The sequence below is a fragment of the Anabas testudineus genome, chromosome 4 (genome assembly GCF_900324465.2).
Source record: "Anabas testudineus chromosome 4, fAnaTes1.2, whole genome shotgun sequence".
In the NCBI taxonomy this organism is placed as follows: Eukaryota; Metazoa; Chordata; class Actinopteri; order Anabantiformes; family Anabantidae; genus Anabas; species Anabas testudineus.
In genome coordinates, this window is record NC_046613.1 from 4012866 (window position 1) to 4032789 (window position 19924).

At 43.3% G+C, this 19924-nt stretch overlaps 2 protein-coding genes across 7 annotated transcripts in view; both read left to right on the forward strand.

Moving 5' to 3' along the window:
• Positions 1 to 13760, forward strand: part of evi5b (ecotropic viral integration site 5b) — a 33146-nt gene extending 19386 nt beyond the window's left edge. For all 5 annotated transcript variants that reach the window (XM_026345131.1, XM_026345132.1, XM_026345135.1 and 2 more), the window contains 7 exons: positions 698 to 829; positions 937 to 1077; positions 1213 to 1371; positions 1867 to 2013; positions 4108 to 4203; positions 9550 to 9645; positions 11907 to 13760. In XM_026345131.1, the coding sequence (XP_026200916.1) occupies positions 698 to 829; positions 937 to 1077; positions 1213 to 1371; positions 1867 to 2013; positions 4108 to 4203; positions 9550 to 9645; positions 11907 to 12170 (1035 nt within the window). In that variant the 3' untranslated portion in view covers positions 12171 to 13760. The remainder of the gene's footprint in view (positions 1 to 697; positions 830 to 936; positions 1078 to 1212; positions 1372 to 1866; positions 2014 to 4107; positions 4204 to 9549; positions 9646 to 11906) is intronic.
• A 193-nt stretch (positions 13761 to 13953) lies between these two features.
• LOC113151863 (zinc finger protein Gfi-1-like) lies at positions 13954 to 19348 on the forward strand. Of its 2 annotated transcripts, XR_003297863.1 has the most exons (8): positions 13954 to 14002; positions 16137 to 16447; positions 16927 to 17112; positions 17545 to 17903; positions 18036 to 18173; positions 18313 to 18478; positions 18580 to 18822; positions 18854 to 19348. XR_003297863.1 is itself a non-coding variant. In XM_026344734.1 (7 exons), exons 2-7 carry the CDS (start codon positions 16201 to 16203, stop codon positions 18756 to 18758), a joined length of 1275 nt encoding a protein of 424 aa, XP_026200519.1. In that variant the 5' UTR covers positions 13954 to 14002; positions 16137 to 16200; the 3' UTR covers positions 18759 to 19348. The 2 variants fall into 2 exon arrangements, 1 of the variants encoding a protein (XP_026200519.1); XM_026344734.1 differs by having other exon boundaries at positions 18580 to 19348.
• Positions 19349 to 19924: the final 576 nt, after the last annotated feature.

A 19924-nucleotide genomic window follows, 5' to 3' on the forward strand; every position in this document is an offset into this window, starting at 1 on the left:
CAGTGCTGCCCTCAGGCTGGACTTTTATTATTATTTGGTGCTAAAGGTGAAGCTGAGGCTAGTAAGACCATCATCGGTTCATCTGTACCAGGTTATCTATCAGCTGGCACAAGTTGCTTAGCAACAAAGTCCAAGCAGTGCCAGAGCACAGGATTTTTCTCACGTTTCCTTTCTCACTCAGGTTTGCGAAATTATCTGTTTTGGCATGCATGAATTCAAATTGGGACATGGAGTATTACACAGTTCAGTCACCGCGTACAGTCTTTTGCTCAGAAATGCATTCATGAATTTGTAAGCAGCTGTCTCACAGGCTTGTTGTAGACTTCACACATGGCACCCTGTTCACAGAACCCTCTCCCTCCTTGACCTAAACTCCTTAATTATTGATGGTTTGATTCCAGTTAAAAATGTGCAGCCATTACCGTGTTTTACATAATTTGCTGTCCTGCTTCACAATGAGCAGTCATGAATTATTTGTGTGAAAGTGAAAGGCAAAATGGTTGTCATGTCAAATGACGGTTGAATTCTTTGTAGTAGAGTGTGAAGAAGCGCTCATGTGTATTGCATCCACTAGAATACAGTACATACCGCATATGGCCTGGACTAATTTATAGACTGGATTGGTTTGGGGCCCTGGCTTACAGTACTGGAGCTATTGCTCCCCTTTGTGCTCACTCACCTATCTTGTTGGTTGTAGAAGGGAGCCCCTCGGTACTCTGAGGAATCTGTCCTACAGCTGGAGAGAGAGCTTGTGCAGGCCCGACTGAAGGAGGCCGAGTCCCAGTGTGCACTCAAGGAGATGCAAGACAAGATCCTTGATATGGAAAAGGTGAGTAAATCTCTATATTGTTGTAATGTCATGTAGCACATATTATTATGTGATCTATCTACCCTACTATACACCTATTCCTACCTTTGATGCACACCTTCCTTTAGAGGAACACCTCACTACCAGATGACACGAACGTTGCACGACTACAAGAGGAGCTGATCGGCGTAAAGCTGAGGGAAGCTGAGGCTCTGACTGGCCTGAAAGAGTTGAGACAGCAGGTTAGAGATCTGGAAGAGCACTGGCAGGTGAGCACCACAATTTAATCATACCTTCTCTTTGTCACGCGTTATCTAAACGCCAGTATGAGTCAAATGGAAAAGGAAGCAAGGAAAATATTTGTAAATTAATTCATGTAAGGTCACTGTAACATCTCTCTTCAGCGTCACTTGGCACGCACGGCCAGTCGCTGGAAGGACAGCCCCAAGAAAAATACCTTGAGTGAGCTGCAGGACGAGCTCATGAGTGTGAGGTTGCGTGAGGCTGAGGCCCAGGCAGAGCTCAGAGAGACGCGGCAGAGGATGCTGGAGCTGGAGACACAGGTCTGAGTCTTAACTACATTATCCAGATCAAGCTCATTTATCTTTTTGATTAATGTTTGGTTCTGCAGTATATGGTATGTGGTATAGACTCTTAAACAACAAATACACAGGAAACGATTAAATTCTCTGCCTGTAATGTCACAGTGTGACCTTCAGAGGGCAACAGTCATCTGTCACACAAGTCGGTGCATTCGCCACCTTTGTTTCTATTTTGAAAGTTTTGATAGATCAAAGTAAAAACACCTCTTATTCTGACTTTTATTAATCTTTGTTTAAAGATTATTATTAGGCGTTTGGGCTTTATTTGACAATATCAATGCATATAAAAGTAGAGACTAAGACAGGAAACATGGGTGATAGAGAGGGTGTGACATGGTCCCTAACCGGAATCGAACAGGCACATGGCAGTTACATGCAACCACTGGGCTACCAATATGCTCTAATTTAATGTAATCTTAATTTTGTTTCTTAAATGCCGTGTATTTGCCCACACAGAATCAGATTCACAGTAACCAGCTGCGACGGGCGGAGCAGGAGAGCCGCTGTCTACAGGAGCGTATGCAAACACTGACGGTGCAAAATAAAGATCTGCATGTGCAGCTGCAAGAGATCAAGCGGAGGCAAGCTGAGATTGAATGCAAGGTACATGTACAAGTCTGCTACTCTTCTGCACCTCTTAACACTATGTGCACAGGGAGAAACCACTACATGTCTGTTGTGGCATAATCTGAGAAATATAACACCAGAAAGTTTGTTTGAAGTACACTAGTTAAAAAAAATTAAAGGAACACTTTTTAATCAGAGTTTAGCATCAAGTCAGTTAAACTTCTGGGATATTAATCTGGTCAGTTAAGTAGCAGAGGGGGTTGTTAATCAGTTTCAGCTGCTTTTGTGTAATAACAGGTGAACTAGAGGGGAAACAATGAGACAACCCCCAAGAAATGGTTTTACAGGTGTAGGTTGCTAACATTTTTTCTCTCCTCATCTTTTTTGACTGTTTTATTTTCACTCATTTTGATTTGGCTAGGGTCAGTGTCACTAGCATGGGATGATAACTCCTCCAGGATGACACATCAGTACGTGCCATTGTCAGAAGAGACAATGGCAAGCTGCAGGCATCAAGAGTCTCAAGTGCACAGAGAATAATTCAGGAGACAGGAAGTTACTGTAAGAGAGCTGGACAGGGCCATAGAAGCTCCTCAACCCATAACCAGGACTGGTGTCTTCTCCTTTGTACAAAGAGGAGCAAGATGAGCACTGTAAGAACCCTACAAAATTACTTCCCTAACCAAACAAACCTAAACCTGACCTAAATCCAATAGAACATCTCTGGCACATTATGTTTTGGTCCATCCATTGCTACCAGGTTGTACCTCAGACTGTCCGGGAGCTCAGTGATGCCTTGGACCAGATCTGGGAGGAGACACCCTTGGGCATTATCCATTGTCTCATTAGGAGCATTCCTTGATGTTGCAGGCATGCACTCAAGCATGTGGGGGTCATACAAACTGGATGATACTGAGTACCATTTTGAGTTGCTGGAATGAAATTTCAGTAAAATGGACTAACCTGCTGCATCACACTTTGGTACCAGCCTTGGTACGGTTCGTTTTGTCTGGTGTGAAAGCAGGAATCGAGTGCGCATCAAAACAACCGCACCGAGACCCCCAAAATGAGGTGGTCTCGATCTGAATCTCTTAGTGAAGTCTGGTATGGTCCTCCTGGTGAGAACGCGTACGGAACCAAAACGGGACCAAACGCTATGAATCGCATGGTTTGAGGACTTTGGGTAGTGTCTAGATTTTCCTCTTTGTTGTTTGTCCACTAAAAACATGCTGTCTGACGTGGAGACGTGAGGAGGTGAAGTGTCTCACAGACACCAGGTCTGATGACTCTGCAAGCGATGTAATGTAAAAAACAATAATCATCGGTATGACCAATCTGCGTTAACATTCATAGTGAAATCATCTCCCTACTGTTACACAAACGTACAGCAGTCCACAACACTTCACCTTCTTCCTGTATTTACTTTTTCTGTTCCCGCGGCAGAAACATCTGACCAATAAGCGGAGAGGACGTTCTCGCGTAGTTTGAAGTGACGTGTTTTGGTTCGTTTGGATTTTTCTCTGTGTGAAACGAAACCGAACCGAGGAGAAACTGCTACAATGTTACAAACTCATCGACTAATTCGGACCAAAGCAAATGAATTACGGTGCGAAAGCGACCTTTGATTTCCATCAAACGATGTGGCATCCTTACATTTAAATAAATATCCAGCTTGATTTTTTTTTCCCCCCATTGAAATCTGATGTGTTTTCAAAGTGTTCCTTTAATTTTTTTGCGCAGTGTATAAACCCTAATTTTAGCATGTAGAATTGGTCAGTAGTTTAGTTTTTCCTGTTATAAAAACAGAAAAAAAAGAACAGTCTAGACTTGAGCCTTATACTTCTGATGCCTTGGTAAAGTAAAATTAGTTTTCTGTGGTCCATCACCTCCTGCTGAGGTCAGTTTCCAGATCCAAAAGGAGGAAGTGACTTGTTCTGATAATATCTCAATTCTGATGCTGCAAGATTTTTTGTCATCACGTCCCATTTGTCAGGAATTTCCCTCTGCAAAGTTCACACACCCATAAATAGAAAATACACACATTTAGTACAGTCACACTCGACATTCAGCATCTTTCCGTAGAACTGTTGTTGACATAATGTCTTGAGCATCTGCTTTGCTTTTCTGCAGAGCAAAGAAGAGGTAATGGCAGTGAGGCTGAGGGAGGCTGACAACATTGCTGCTATGGCTGAACTCCAGCAACAGATCTCAGAGCTCGAGATTCAGGTAAAGTCCCAACACATTCCCCCGCTGTATCTGTTTGTAACATCACACTCCTGTCCCTGCATCAAGCGCTGGATTTCCTCAACTCCAAACCGCATTTAACATATTTCAACTTCCTTCATACAGAAAGAAAAATGTAGTATAGTGACAAAGATCAGTTTACCCTTACGTTTATTGATGGAAGGAAGAGGGTTTGGTTGGTCAGTTGCCTTCTTGATGAGTCTCACTATGAGCAATGATATTATCTACCACATTTAGAATGATAGCGGTTGTTTCTCATCACAGATTTCTCTGTTTGTGGTTTAGTCTGAGCTCTTCACTACTTTACAATGGGCAGGGCTCTGACAGATGAGACAGTGTCACCAATATCCATCAGCTAATCACAGTTTCACAATATAAGTTTTATTTTCTCATGTTGCTATGGATACGCCTGTATCAAAACACAGTCCTAATGAAGCAGATTAGCTGAAGAATCATGTATTTCTCTACCATTTTTGGGCTGTTGCTTAACTGTGGTTGAAATTCATCAGACTTGCATATTATCCATGAATGAACAAGTCTCAACAAGTAAGAGTAGAGAAACCAGTATTCATCTCCAAACAACAGTAACAGGTGTGTTCATACACCACCAGCACTCAACAGAGATGATTGATTTTTGGGGGCTTCATGGTGAGTAAAGCAACGTTGTGAACATAGAATTTGGCAACAGGCAGATAATGGTGTTTGTTGTACAGAGAATCGGCCACTGCGTCATGGTGCATTGCGTTCTGGGTCGCTGTGGCCATGTTTTAGGATACATCTCCAAAGACGCATCGCCACATTAAACTCAGTGCAACTTATTTTTTTCAAAGGCCAACACTGCATCATTACTTTGTCTTTCACGTAGGCCATAGACACTTGTACAGGATCTGAAATCCAGGTAATTAGGTTGTTGTTGTTAGTTATTTGTATAGTTTTTCTAAGGTCTTTAAATATGCTTTCAGTAGCATGGTTAAAATAACATCTTAACTTTAACGAATTAACTGACACTTAATAAGTGTAAGTATTGAAATCTGAAATCTCTCATTTACAAAGCTGTCAGTGTTTTTAAATGAGTCAGAATTTGTTGTCCGAAAATTGTGATGTATTTTCGTAGAACTTGGAATCACAGAGAACTCGTTAAGCTCATTTACTTATCAGACATAATTACTGGGAAAAAAAAGAACAGTAGACTCAAGATGCATCAACTGTAATATTAGTCACTATTTACTGATGCGATGGATAATACTAATACAATAGCCGGGCAGCCTATTTGGTACACACAGCATGGAAAGTGAAAGATGTACTCCATAGCTGTCCTGTACCTAATCTCCCTGGGCATAAACATTTTGGACACTGGATGAAGTACAGACCAAATTTTATAATCCTCTTTCTCATCTTAACATTCACGTCTAAATGTGTTTGTGGCTTGTTAGGCACTAAACACCTTTCTAATTTAAAAGATGGAGGCTTAATTTACATCTGTGACTCATATTAAACTACTATTAAAACACTGGGTGCCAGAGCTCAGTGAAGAGGGCTGGGCTATATGTTTTCTGTGTTTTGTGCTCATGTAATGATTTGATTGTTTCAGAAATGAGGTACCTGATGAATTGTTTTCAGTAACTGTGTGTGTGAGTACACCTAGTGCAAGAAATACCAGTTTGTGTGTTTGTTTTCACCTATGCTCTTAGTGTTTCAGTTCTGTAGTCACTCATGCTCTCCAATTGGACTGCAGAGAGACGACTGACATGAAACACAGTGCTTATGTGTTAAGGTTGAACTATTTTCAACTGGAGGTGCTCACTAATCAAATAAATCATGAGCTACTCGGAGAACACAAGCAGTGTGCAACGTGCTTTAAAGCCATGACAACTAATCACAAAAGGCCCCCTGTTGTCATTTAACAGAATATGTTGTGTAGAGACAACACTAAAATCAACGGATATACAATGAGTAGGTTTTATTGTCCATTGTGATTCACACTTTACATTTAAGTGCCTCTACTTAGCTTTTAAAGCAGTGTATAAAGTAGGTAAACCATGTTTAGTAAGACACTGTAATGTAATAGTCAACATCTACTCTACTGTTGAGGCAGCTAAAGTACCTAAATAGCTAATATAGGCCTGTGACATATGGACATGACTTCAATAGACATTTTGTTTACAGGCATTTTTACACTAAAGAATGAATGTCACCAACATTTTGGCCTTTTGCATTGCTATATCCTCCAGTCTCTATGAGTTGTAGGTGCGAACATCGTCACGGATGTAGCTTGTATCCAGTTAACTAATATGTGGTATTGTAACTTTGACAGGACATTCAAAACACAACTGTCTGAGTGACACTAGACAGATGCCCATGAGTAATAACAATAATAATAATAAGTGTGTGAATGTCACACTTTATATATAGTTGTAATGTGTTAGTGTAGTGGTAACATTGTCACCCTCGTTGGGGTCCAAATCTTGGCTGTGGCCTAAGGCACTAACTAACTCCGCTAGGGGTCCTAGACCTCCCTATGCTTACTCTGCCTTTGCCTTGTAAGTCGCTTTGGCGTCTGCCAAGTGTAAATGTGTAGCAAAGAAAATTGGTTACAGAGCATAGTTTGTTTGTGTGATCTTAAAATCTGATCTATTACAATCATTTCTGGGACAGTACATCATCCAACAACAGTAGATATTGTGACAGACAGGCAGTGTAGTAAAAGAGTTTATAGGAAAAGTTGGAATTGTTGACAAATGGTAGCACATTATAGTGTACTATAAACTCTTGACTGAATACTTACTTAAAAAAGAGTATGAAAGAAAAAAGTGTGGCTCATCTGTGCTTTGCTGGAATATGTTGTGACTTGGGGTCAAAGGAGAAGTCTTTTTCAAGTAAATGCATTAGTGGGCTTAAGGTGTTTCAGATCATCTAAGCTGTAGGCCCAGACTATTTATAAATATGACACCTACAAAAAAAAAAACCTCCCCCTCTCCCATTTCAGACGCACACAATCACACAGTGTGGTCTGAGGTTTTGTTACTAAGTGATAGAGCAAAAACATGCAGCACCAAAACCTTAACACCACCACCCTCATACTCTTTAGAATGTACGTAATGAACTCAGTTGAGTATGTCAGGAACATACATGCTATTTGCACCTTACTTTCCTTTAATTTAATACACAGCTTCTTGAAAATGTGTTGCAGCTGTTTCTTACGGGTTTCGTTTTTTTTTCCTCCGTCAGGATGAGGCTATTACATCTAGCTTCTGTCTGAGCTGAAATCAGAGTGCCAGTTTTGGCTTCTTGGTCTGTGGTTTGGTTGCATGCTCTAAAGCTGTGGGCGAACATTTTAGCTTGAATTCAAATCACCAAAAAAAATCTTTTTTTTTTTTTTTTTTTTTGGCTTCCTCATTAGAGAAGGTGATGCATGATTGCAGCTCAGTTTTAATGCATCGATCCATGTGATCAGAGCACTTTTCTCCTGAGTGTGAATAATAAGTGGCGATCTCTCTACTAAGCAGATTAAAGGGTGGTCATTTTGAACATAGAGGTAACATATATCTGATCATCTGTCAGATAATCACACAGATTTATGCAACAGAAACACTCATTAATGATAACCACTGAGTAATGATAAATAAAGTTGGTGAAACTCAGCTGTCTAGAAACGTTTATGTGTAGGACTCTTTCACTCTCACAGTCATGGCCTGTGTTGAACGCCACAGCCTCACTGTCTCTCTGCTGATAGGAAGTGGTTTCTCATCTTCAAGCAGAGACTCTACCAAAGGTGACATGCATGGTTTATTTTGAGGTTTCTATGACATGCTCAGAGATTTACACTTAAAAGTTATATTTTGGCAAATACATTCTGGTGTTTACTCTGTGTCTTCTTCATGCAGGAAACGTATGCGTGGCATTTTAAATATGCTTAAAAAAAACAAACTGCACAATAACACGCACGTACACAACAGTTTAATATAGTATTGTGGCACTCTTCTGAAAAGAAGCTCACTAGTAAATTAAATATAAAGTTCTATTATAAAATTGTAACTTTAATCCTAAATGTTCACACCACAGCTGTGAATCTTCACATATCCCTTACAGGCATCTTTGCATATTTAAAATAAATCCTATATCATAGCCACAGCAATAGACGCACGTAAGTGTAGTACCTTGACTGTGCTGACTGAAACGATGCACACTATCACATGACATTCTATTGCAGTTCATGGAACTGTGATTTTACTCAGTTGCTGGAGATGAGATGATAATGTTTGTGTTGATCAAAGGGTGTTTTTGCCCCTTTATCAGATGCTCAGTTCACTGCTGGCTGTACAGTAAACGCACTCAACTTCCCATACTTTTGTGTGTCATTACCACAGCGGCTGACTGTTTCTTTCTTTCCTCTGTTACGGCACTGTTAGAACAAAACAAAGTTCAACAGATTTCGTGGCTGCTGGAACACGAGGAGCGCCATTTCTGTGAGATGTTTGTCATCCCCGGCCACAGCTGGACACCTGGTGCTTCACACAGCTGAACACGAGGAAGTCTTATCAACTGCCTGCGCCTTATTGTTGCAATGTTTTTTTGTGGCAAAACCTCAAAAACAACAGATTTCTTGGGATATTCTCACTTGTTTAGACCTCTCCTTGTAAAATTATTAAAAGAAAAGGCCTCCTGGGACCTGCCACGTTCAGCCCTAGCTTCCAATAGGAAAGCCCATCTCTATTCTGGGGTGTTGTCCAGCCAAAGGAGACCCACCTCTGCCTCGACACCCCACCAAACCTGGTTGTGTGCTGTGTACAATCTTCATTTTTTTTTTTTGTCTCATTGTTCCCGTGCTGATGCCTGTGGTTTTATCTCATTCACTGGTCTCACTGCCAGGTTGTGGGGTGTGATCGAGGTTTGAAATACAGGGTGTGTTTTTCTCCAATGCCTGCAGATGTCTTCACTGAGGAAGGTAAACATCACATGGGCTGTTTAACTGTTAAAGCTAACAACCAGCATCATCCCCAGAGCCCCAGGAGGAAATCAAGCACAAATGACACTTTTTTGTATTTCCTCTGACATCTGCCACTTAGCTCACCCGCCACCCATTGTAGGCACTTTATCTTGCTGTCTATTTTTTAGTGGTGGGGCTCCAGTGTCTGACACTTTCTGCCCCGTCTGCGCAGCGGTTCATTAATATCAGTGTCTATGCATTACTGTAGGTTCAAAACGTTTTCTGCATTTTCCATTTACTCACAAGGTTTAACCACAATGTCTGTGCCAATGAGTTTATAAGAGATTTTTTTTTACACATCTTTGTGTCGTAGCTTTAAAGAAAACCGTTTCTTCTAACAGAGAGAAGAAGGAAAGGTCCAAGGCCAGCTGAACCACACAGACTCAAGCCAGTACATCCGCGACCTCAAAGACCAGATAGCAGAGCTGAAACATGAGGTGAGACTTAAGCATTAGCTCTTTTACCACTGCACCCTCTTATTTACTGCCTTTTTTACTCTGATTTTGTTGTTTTGTTGATCTTTGATCTATTTCAACACATTTCACAACATTCCCTCTGATATGGTTTTACTTTGAAGCTAACAGATTAGTTGAAGTGTTAACTACACCCAGACACTTCCTGTGTGGAGTTGACATCGCACCCCTCTTGTAAGCATCTTCATAGACGTAACCTGCAGATGTTTCTACAAGTGGCTTTCGCAGAGCTTGCCGCTCCTCACTGTTAAGGCTTGAATGAGCTCTGCTCAAAGTCTTATGTGAGTTGTAAATCTGCCAACGAGGCGTTTGGCCAATGGAGATCCCCATTATGAATATGCAAACTGCAAATAGAGCTTCTTGTTCTCTTCCAGTAGATGAATGCCATAATCTGAACTTCATGGAATTTGAACAAGCAGACAACCAAGTCCAACTGTGCATTAGCTTCTACTGACTTTATATCAAGGAGGTGCTGTCACAGAGTCACTCAGAGTCCTCTCTCACTTCATTTTCCCTGATGGTCATCTTGGGTTAAGAACGGCCTGCTATGAATCGTGCTAAAACAAGCGTCTGCAGTGAGTAAACCTGAAAGCAAAGCCTTCCAATAACGAGTCTCACCATCCTCCCACCTTACAATCTGAGTTCAAGCCTGCATCATATTGCTGGAAAGTTTGACTGCATCCAGATGCTGACACCATCAGAATTTCCTTTTTGAGTAGCGACAACATAAAGGCAACCTGCTAGCTGAGACCATACATAGGCAAATGTAGGCTTATTTTTGTTGTTCTGTTTGTTTTGGTCTGTGCTCTGAACTGGTTTCTAAATGCGTCTCTTCCAACATGTCTGTCTGTTGCATGGCAGGCCGATCCAGGTAAGTTAGCCCAGATGTGCTATGTAACCTCCAGTGGGTGAAGTCTGACCTTGTGTTGATGCTCCGCCCCATTTGGCCCATTTAATTCACAGCATGGGAGGCAGTACTGGATGCTTCCACAGAAAAGTTCACAGAAGCACAGTGGTGGTGGAGAGCTATCACATGTCTTCTGGTGTATTTTTACAGCACCTTTTGATCATCAAACTCAACATTGACACCGCACGATGGTGTTAATGTTGGGGTCAGGGGTCAGCATGGACACTCTAATTGGTCTGCAGCTACACAGCGTCATACAGAGCAAGCTGTGATGCAGTTCTGTGAAGTGCTTTGACCCATGTCCATCACAGTCTTAATGTTGTGACTAATTGGTAGGACCACGTGTACCAGGTGCAACCTTGAAGTGTTGTACTCTTCACTTTATATAATTAAGCATATAATCCATATTTACAGTATACATTCTAAAAACGAATTCATTCTGCATTGGTTGTACTTTCTTACGTAATCAACACAGAGAACTTCCTCAACACTGGAGAAGTGATGGTGTTCTGCTCTAAATTAGCAGTGGGGAAGTTAATCTGATGTTTTTGCTGGTCATGTATGTCTCTGTGGTGCCAGTCAGCTCATTTTCACCAGAAATATGCAAAGTAGATAATCTGCTTGAAAACTTACTTGGACAGACCGCATAAAGGCCACATGCGTGACTCATTCAAAAATATTCTCCTTTCAGACGTAGAGAAGCACTAACTGGTGGTTTGATAAACCTATGATAGGTTAACTTATCAGCCACTTCCTGACATTTTCAGCAGCACACATTCAGTACCGTTTCTCATGCTCTCCCTCATGGATCCAGCCACACCATGAAGAAATCTTACTGCAGCTTTGTCCCAGATTCATACTACATTCTGAAGTCTCATCTGAAAAACTAAAATAACAAAGTGTTAACTTTTTATTTTTACCTTCAACCATTTTAAATATGAATCCAAAAACGTGTGTGTGTTGGTGCACAGTTTGTTTCATTTCCTGTAGGTACAGAATAGTATACCCACTGCATACACAATATTCTGTTACTAGAGATATATACACTGGTGTAGACTGTTTGAATTTGGGACGCAGCTCATGTTTTGTCACGTTCTTCCTTTTTGGTTGAACAGTTGCCTGCATGTTACAGGCAAGTCATTCTGTTCGTGCCAGTGATACTCACTGAATATCACTGACTGTGTTCAACATTTTAACGTTTTATCTGTAAGTCTTTGTTTTCTCCCTCAGAAGTTTCGTACATGTGTTTGGATCATTTCTAGATTCAGGAGAAAAGCCTTTTCATTTCTCCTAACACCCTTCATGCTTATTTCCACAGATTTGCTGCTTCAAAGGTCAGAGGGCCTTGGGCAGCCAGGCCACTTTTGATGGGATCCACATCATCAATCACTATGTTGGGGATGAGTCTTACCAATCTTCAGATGAAGATGGAGTCAAGGATGCAACCCTCCAGGACACCCAGCAGAGAAGCCGTATCAGGCTGCGCCCCAACCTCAGGGACACTGACAGCGACGAGGAGGATGGAGAGGAACTGCGGCTCTCTGTGCCTCAGAGTGGCAACCACAAATCCACCACCGTGTGATGACCAACTGTCGGCTGCCAGAGTAGGGACATGGGCTGTCAGCACTCGCAGAGGAAGAGGAGGATGTTTCCAGCAGCCATTCAAGAGAAGCCTGGATCTGAAGGAGGAAATGGATCACGTCACATCACGAGAATCACACTTATTTTGTTTACCTCCTTTTTTCTGTAGTTTTTGTTTTTCATTGTAATGGCAGCGAACACCAAACAGCTGGCAGATCATCTGGGCCTCAACTGAGACGTCAGTAATGTGGAGTGTATCAAACTCTACTGGGCCAAGAGGCCTGAGGTGGAGGAGGAGGAGGTGTTGAAGAGGAGGGCTGGTCAGTCTGTCCCTCCCAGCCTCCTGTAGGTACAACACAGAGAAAGAGACTGTGCAATAAAACATTTTATGCTATATTACACTTGGTTCAATGTGTTTTTATATTTTTAAAGCATTTTATAAATCAAAAGCATATTGATGTTGTTACAACTAAGTGTCCATCATGCAGAGTGCTGTGTGTACATATATACTGTATATCTATCTATTGTGTTGATGAGCTTGGTTAGAGCCTTGTATCAAAGCTGCTTGTATCAGCCGGCATTGACTTGATGTAATGATGACTTTTGGCCTTAACACATAACTCATGCCTTTCACTGAGGCTGGTGGATCACAAGCTCAGTTGGACATCTGCATACTTGTAGATATGTAAAAGTGTATGTAATGTTTTTCTTTTTTTTTTTTTTTTTTCAATTCCTTTTGAACTTGAAAATATGTATCTATTGCGTAACTAATGTGTAGAATATGTTGTACAATTCAGAAAAAAGGGACTAGTGAGAAGTTAGTTTAATACAGTGACACAAAAGACAAAACCTGAGAGGTGAGCGAGCTGAATTCCTGTTAAGAGAACAACTGATCTTTCCTCAACAGATGTCAGCTCGCTGCTCAAAGCAGTTGACGTGAATAACAAGTGCAGGAGGGGACAGATTTATTTCTTAACTACTGTTGCTATTGTAGCGAGTTCTCTGAAAGCATCCTGGCGTTACTTTCAAAATGAGCCCTGCAGTATGCAGCATGGGTCACACATGAGTAACATCTGTCTTATTTTGTATGTCACTAATTTGCACACAAGTGGATGACAGTCCTTAGGAACCTGACGTGGGAGCTAAATCTGAGATAACATACATTAGTATGCTTTATAACACAACGTGGAGAAGAATCGGGAGCTGTCGAATGTTACCAAAGTAAGCACAGTATTGTACCGCGCTCGTCCACAGGTCAGTTCCAGTCCACTTTACGTGCAAGCACCTGGATATGTAGGACTTTCTCTGAATGTCTGCTTTGAACACTAACTTGTGTATTCAGTGAAAGACTCTCGAGTCCAGGAAACGGAAAACATTGTCACTGTGAGATGTCCCTTTGATGAACAAGATACCCTGTGTTGCCTGATGGGCAAGGAACACAACATGGCACTTTTTGAGTCTGCAGTGCAGTTAAGGACACACATAGCAACACTACAGAGCAGTCAGTACACTCTGGAGACTAAATGAGATTGGTGTGTGTGTGTGTGTGTGTGTGTGTGCGTGACATAATTTGACAATAAAATGTTTGATGAACTCCCTGATGTCTCTTTTTAATGGTGGCAACACTTGAGCCGAGCCTCTGACACAGTGTTCGCAGTGTGGGATGTTGAGTCTCAACACTGCCTTCCTCTGTGAAGATTCTTGCTTAGATTCAGTGTTTCAGGAAGTGATTTCTCGCGGTTTCAGAGCTCAGCCTCGGCTACTAATCATTTCATGCAGAAAACCACATTTTAAAACAGCATTTCTCTTCAGGCGCTCTGAACGATTTACCAGGTTTGTAATATTACTAAATGCTGATGGTACCTTTTTTTTTGTTTGTTTGTTTTGTTTTGGGGTTTTTTTAGATATTGAGGGCTAGTTGTGTGAAATAGTGTGAACTAAGTGTGATGTTCCATTTTATATTGCACTGATTGATGATGCTAGTGGGTATTTTGAACATGCATTTGCAGTGGAAACCAGTTGCACTTTATGTAAATTGCAGCAAACTTCAGCAGTGTAAGGGAAAAGCTTCAGTTAAACTTATTTTTGGCCTGCCTGTCAGACACGTGCTTTTTATGTTGCAATATTAAAACAATTTTTACATTTTTCAAGCATAATCAGCAGATTTGAATTTACAATTGACATTACCCGAATTTAAGATTAAATTAAATGAAATCCACATGTGAATTAGACTCCGGTCGATAAGAGTGGTCCTGAAATGTTCATCACAACAAGAGTGGATTATTTAAAAAAAAAAAATCAGAGACAGCGGTGCGGTGTGGGAGGTAGTGAATCATTTTGGTGTTTTCACATGCAGAGGCGTTCAGAAAACTGAATTTCACCAGTGAGGGAGAAATTAACTATGCAGATATATTAAGGAAATTAATTTGGTCTTAAACATAATTAGTCTTAACGATGTTCTCATTGTTTGCCTATGATTACGACTCGGACATGTGCTCTGCCGTCACGCCGCCGTTGGCAGCGGTTACGCACCGTTACGAAACTCCTCTGCCGGCCTATCTGTTAACTCCGGGCTCCAGGGCCTGGCCGCTGCTTTTATCGGTTCGGCCTTCATATCTTCAGCAGCACGATGTCCGGATGCCGCGGCCGTGATGTTGGTAATCCGAGTGTCCGCGTTGCGCTGTTCTGGCGGTGTTGGTGCGTTCAGAGCTGCGGCGCAGCCCGCAGCTGCTGACACCGTCACAGCTGTACGGTGAAGCTTCCTGACCGCATCGAGCCAGGCTCGCTTTAAAAAGGTCTATTAAAAAACACTAAAGTGCGAGTAGATGTCAGTGTAGTGACCAAAGGATCTGGCGTCAGGGGGAAACTTTCAAACCTTAACACCAAATAAATAAAATGGAATGAATCATTTCGTGCATAAAGGTGGACTGATGGCCACTTGGTTTCACTTTTCTTCTTCTAAATGTTAATCAGAGTCCACCCACTCCATCACTGTTGCCACTTTCCCAGTTCATTTGAGTGGATTAAAGGGACGTGGACCCCGCTGTCTTACTGTTCTGTGCGTAAAGACGCCGCTTCCCTGTGCGTCCACTAAACAAAGTGGCTCTGTTGAGGCTTCTTGTCCGTCTGAGCATGATGACCAGGGGAATGTGACCCTGTCGGTGAGGCTCTGTCACATAATGACAGTGCAGGGCCTCAGCTGTGTACCTGGCTGGAACGAACCCCGGCCCCCCACTGAGGACACATTCATGCTCTTTCTATGAGATTCACGCAGACTGTCTGTTCCTACAGCTGCTTATTAAATGTCTCTTATTTGATTGTATTGTTTTGGCAGATTTGGAGCAGACACACACACACACACACACACACACACACACGCCTGCAGAGTCTGCTGAAGTTGGAGCTCTGTTAAACGGTAGCCTATTTATAAACATTTAGAGGTGATTATGATCTATATCTATATCTGTCTCTGCAGAGTTTCCCCCACCCCTTTATTTTACCACTACGTGCTACATGCAAACTCCCAGTAGGCTAACAGACACCCCGGGGTGCGCCTCCGCGCTTCCTCTCCCCCCTGGCCCTCACAAAGATTGAGTGAGGTGCTGATAACCGTGGATCCCTCCTGATCGCCGCGGGCCCCGCTGGAGACACGAGCTGCAGTCTGATCCGAGGGGGGGGGGGGGGGGGTCAACACAGTGACAAACAAACACAAAAGTCCCCGACACTCACACTCACTGGCTGCTCTGTCTGATGAAAATACTACTCATAATTCCACGGGTGTTTCTTGAAACCAAAGTAGGGTAAAGGCTCGATCCTCCGTCAGATCTTATCAGTCCTGAGATGAGTGAAGTTGCGTCGGTAAGAGGTGACAAGAAGTCGCCCCCGCCGCAGACAGTTTTCCTATTACCTGTCTTCACACGGACTGAAACACAGCACGCTGATAGGCTGGTTTGCCTTTTTAATGTAGAGAGGACGACAGCAGCTACACCTGTCCCCGCAACACCTGGCAGACGGGACGGCCGCCTCTGCGCATGCTCCGTCGCCAGGTCGAGCTCTCTCTTAAAGCACTTGGACTCGAGTCTCCGCACCAGAGGACACCCGGTCTCTGCAGGGTTGACATCAGCGCGGTGGACAGCAGGACTAGTCTCATCACCTCTGGGATCATCATGCCTCGCTCCTTCTTGGTGAAGAGTAAGAAGGCGCACACGTACCACCAGCCCCGGAGCCTGGAGGACGACTTCAACAGGCTGGACTCGATCCTGGAGCGCATCTGTTCAGGTATGCGGCTTTTCTCCGCTGTTTAATCCAAACCCTGAGCTCAGAGCTGTCACTGATTTATTAAAGGATCAAACAGGACAACGTCGGGTCACTTTATTGTTTGTTTGTTTGTTTATTTAAACAGGAATAAAAACGTTTTTTATTTTTAGAAAATGCTGAATTAAAAACGACACATACTGTGTTTGGTGCTGAGATCGTACAATAACGAAAACAGAGACAGGACGGGCTGTTATTGATTTGTTTATGATTATTTATTCGGATTCAAACTAAATTTAACATTTTATTTTACATAACAAATCTAAATGTTTTCTTTCTTCTTCTTGTATCAGCTGACACTTCATTATTTACCTCGTCATTATTTCAGATTCAGATGTTAGTTTTATAACATCAACATGTTCTATTTGACTCATGTTGTGAAGGTGCTTACTGTCCTCTCCCCCCCCCCACCCACTCACTCGATCCCCCGTGTGCCCTCTAAGATGCTGATAAGCTCCCAGATGACACCGACATGACGTTGGACACCTACGGTCTCTCTCCGGACTCCCACCTTGCTGATGCGGCTGATTACTCTCCGAAGTCCCCGCTGAGCTCCGCCGACAGTCTGCGCGGTCCTTCCCCGGATTACGAGGACTTCTGGAGGCCCCCGTCTCCATCGGCCTCCCCAGGTACGCTGCTCCACAACAGCTGAACACTGGGCACAGTGAACCGGTGAAAAGCTGAAGGAGAGAGATGTTAGGTGGAGACAGATGTTAGGTGGAGACAGATGTTAGGTGGAGACAGAGTCTCGTCCTTCAAGCCTCAGCAGCGTTGTTAGATTTGATCCTAAACATTAAATGTTAGTTTTGTGTTCCGGGGCCTCCACTCTGACCATGAACACTATTAAACACTAAACCTTCGTCATGTTTGAATAGTTTAGGTTAAATGCCCCCCCCCTTCATTTACTATTCCCCGTTTCCCCAACAGTTTCATCATTTGGGAATTCTCTGAAAGAACATTGCATGACTCCTCGTATGGGGTCTGTTGGGCCCCCCGGGGCCTCTGAAATGCTTCTCTTTAGCCATGTCACTGGTCTCATTAAATTTTCATCTTCTCTCCAGTTGATTCTGAGAAGTCTCTGTCTCCTTTGGATGAGACTCAGGCCTTCACCGTTCCCTTCCGGCCCTATGTCTATCGGAGTTACCCGGGGCCCCTGGTGCACCAGAACCTACACCCCAGCATGGAGGTGGACAGGGCCCCAGCAGCGGCCTTTTATGGGAACTCGAGTGCGCACTCCGGCCTGTACGCAGAGCGGGCTCTGGGAAGTGACAACTACAGCGCGTACAGCCGGCACCCTGCGGTCCTGCTGTTCCCGGACAGAGGCCTGCACGGAAAGACGCACGGCGCGAAGGCCCAGTCCGAGCTGCTGTGCCCCCCTCCCTTCCTCAGTGGCGCTTACAAGTGCGTCAAGTGCAGTAAGGTAAGGAATGGTTGAAGTGGTCCTATGAACACACACACACACACACACACACACACACACACACACACACACACACACACACACACACACACGCGCGCGCGCTCACCTCCCACCTCACCATCTGTCCCTCAGGTGTTTTCTACTCCGCACGGGTTGGAGGTCCACGTGCGCAGGTCGCACAGCGGCACGAGGCCGTACGCGTGCGACATCTGCGGGAAAACCTTCGGACACGCAGTGAGTCTGGAGCAGCACAAGGCCGTGCACTCCCAGGTAACTTCACACGCACCTCGACCGCATCCTGCGCTTCACACCTCCTCTGGGTCTGCATCTTGTTTTTGACCTGCCTTCCTGTCAAGAAAGCACGCGTCGACTTGAAATGACTCAACGCGCGCTTCTTCTCACGTTTCAGGAAAGAAGTTTCGACTGCAAAATATGCGGCAAGAGCTTCAAGAGGTCGTCGACTCTGTCGACGCACCTGCTCATCCACTCCGACACTCGGCCGTACCCGTGCCAGTACTGCGGCAAGAGGTTCCACCAGAAGTCCGACATGAAGAAGCACACGTTCATCCACACAGGTGAGAGGAGGGGGCACGCAGAGCGCACTCAGTAAAACCGGTCCACATGCAGCAGTCAGTAAATCTACCTCCATCTAAAAATGTTTTTTTTATTATTCCAGGGGAGAAGCCGCACAAATGCCAGGTGTGCGGGAAAGCGTTCAGCCAGAGCTCCAACCTCATTACGCACAGCAGGAAACACACCGGGTACAAACCGTTCGGCTGCGACCTCTGCGGCAAAGGGTTCCAAAGAAAGGTGGATCTGAGGAGACACAAAGAGGCGCAGCACGGACTCAAATGAAGCCGTCTTCTTTACAGACTTTCAATCATCACAACGAGTGCAGAAAAAACATTTCATCCAGGAGGAATTCCCCCCGGTTAGTCGACCTGCGTCAGGACATTTTGTGGGTTTAAGAGTCACTTTGTAAAAACGGAACGTGAGAGAATTCAATTAAATATATTTTCAAATATCAGAGGCAGATTTTTAAAAATTGTATTTTGTCAAATAAAAAATGTGGAAATCATCAAATAACACTAAATCAACAACAACAAGGCCAAGACGACCAGAGATAAGCTGTGAAGTGTAGGGGACGGAGAGACGATGAAGATGTTTGTGTGTCAACTGATAGGAATCAGCTTCGGTGGGAATTTAAACCCAAAATATTTGTACTCGCACCTCAACAACCGGATCGACAATAACTTCACCGAGAATAGACGCAAATCTGCGCTCCTCCAAAGAGCACAGGGATTTGGTGATGCTGGCACAACAGCCTCCTCAGACTGTGTGATTTTCTAAACACCAGGGTTTCTGCCCGTGTGGGGAGTTTTCTACTCACCAAGCTGTTCTCTCCACTTTTTCCATTTTGCACATTTTCTCTTAAGAAACGAAATAAAGACGTTTTTGTTTTCCAAGTTTGTTTGTTTTTGTGTCTTTTTATTTGATTAAAATCAAACAGAAAATAATCATAATAATAATAATAATAATAATAATAATAAAGAGAAGCGCGTTAGTTTGATACATTTCCACTTTATTTCTAAGGATCATCTAATTGTTATTAATAGCTGAGGGAGTGGCTGATTTCCTGCTTTTATTATTGATTCTTTCACCTGTTTTGTGAACAGTAAATCCAATTAAACTGCTTTATTTTAATCTTCCACCCACACAGGTGAACTATATATATAAATGTTTGTGCTGCTGATGAAAGAAAGCGGCCGCCCGACACAGTTGAACCATCCTGCTGCCGTGATTGTGATTTCCCGGAGGCTCTTGTTTGTTTTGACCACTGCAGCCGTGTGTTTGAACCTTAAACAGTCCGAGCAGATTTAACCGTTAACCAAATGCTGTTTAACCCTCATGGCTGTTATTTAAGAAATAAAAGAGAAAGCAAGAAAAGAAACGACTTGTGGGAGACAGACCGAGCAGGAGCAGCAGCTGTGGCCTCAGATCAGAGACAAGTGAGGACGGAG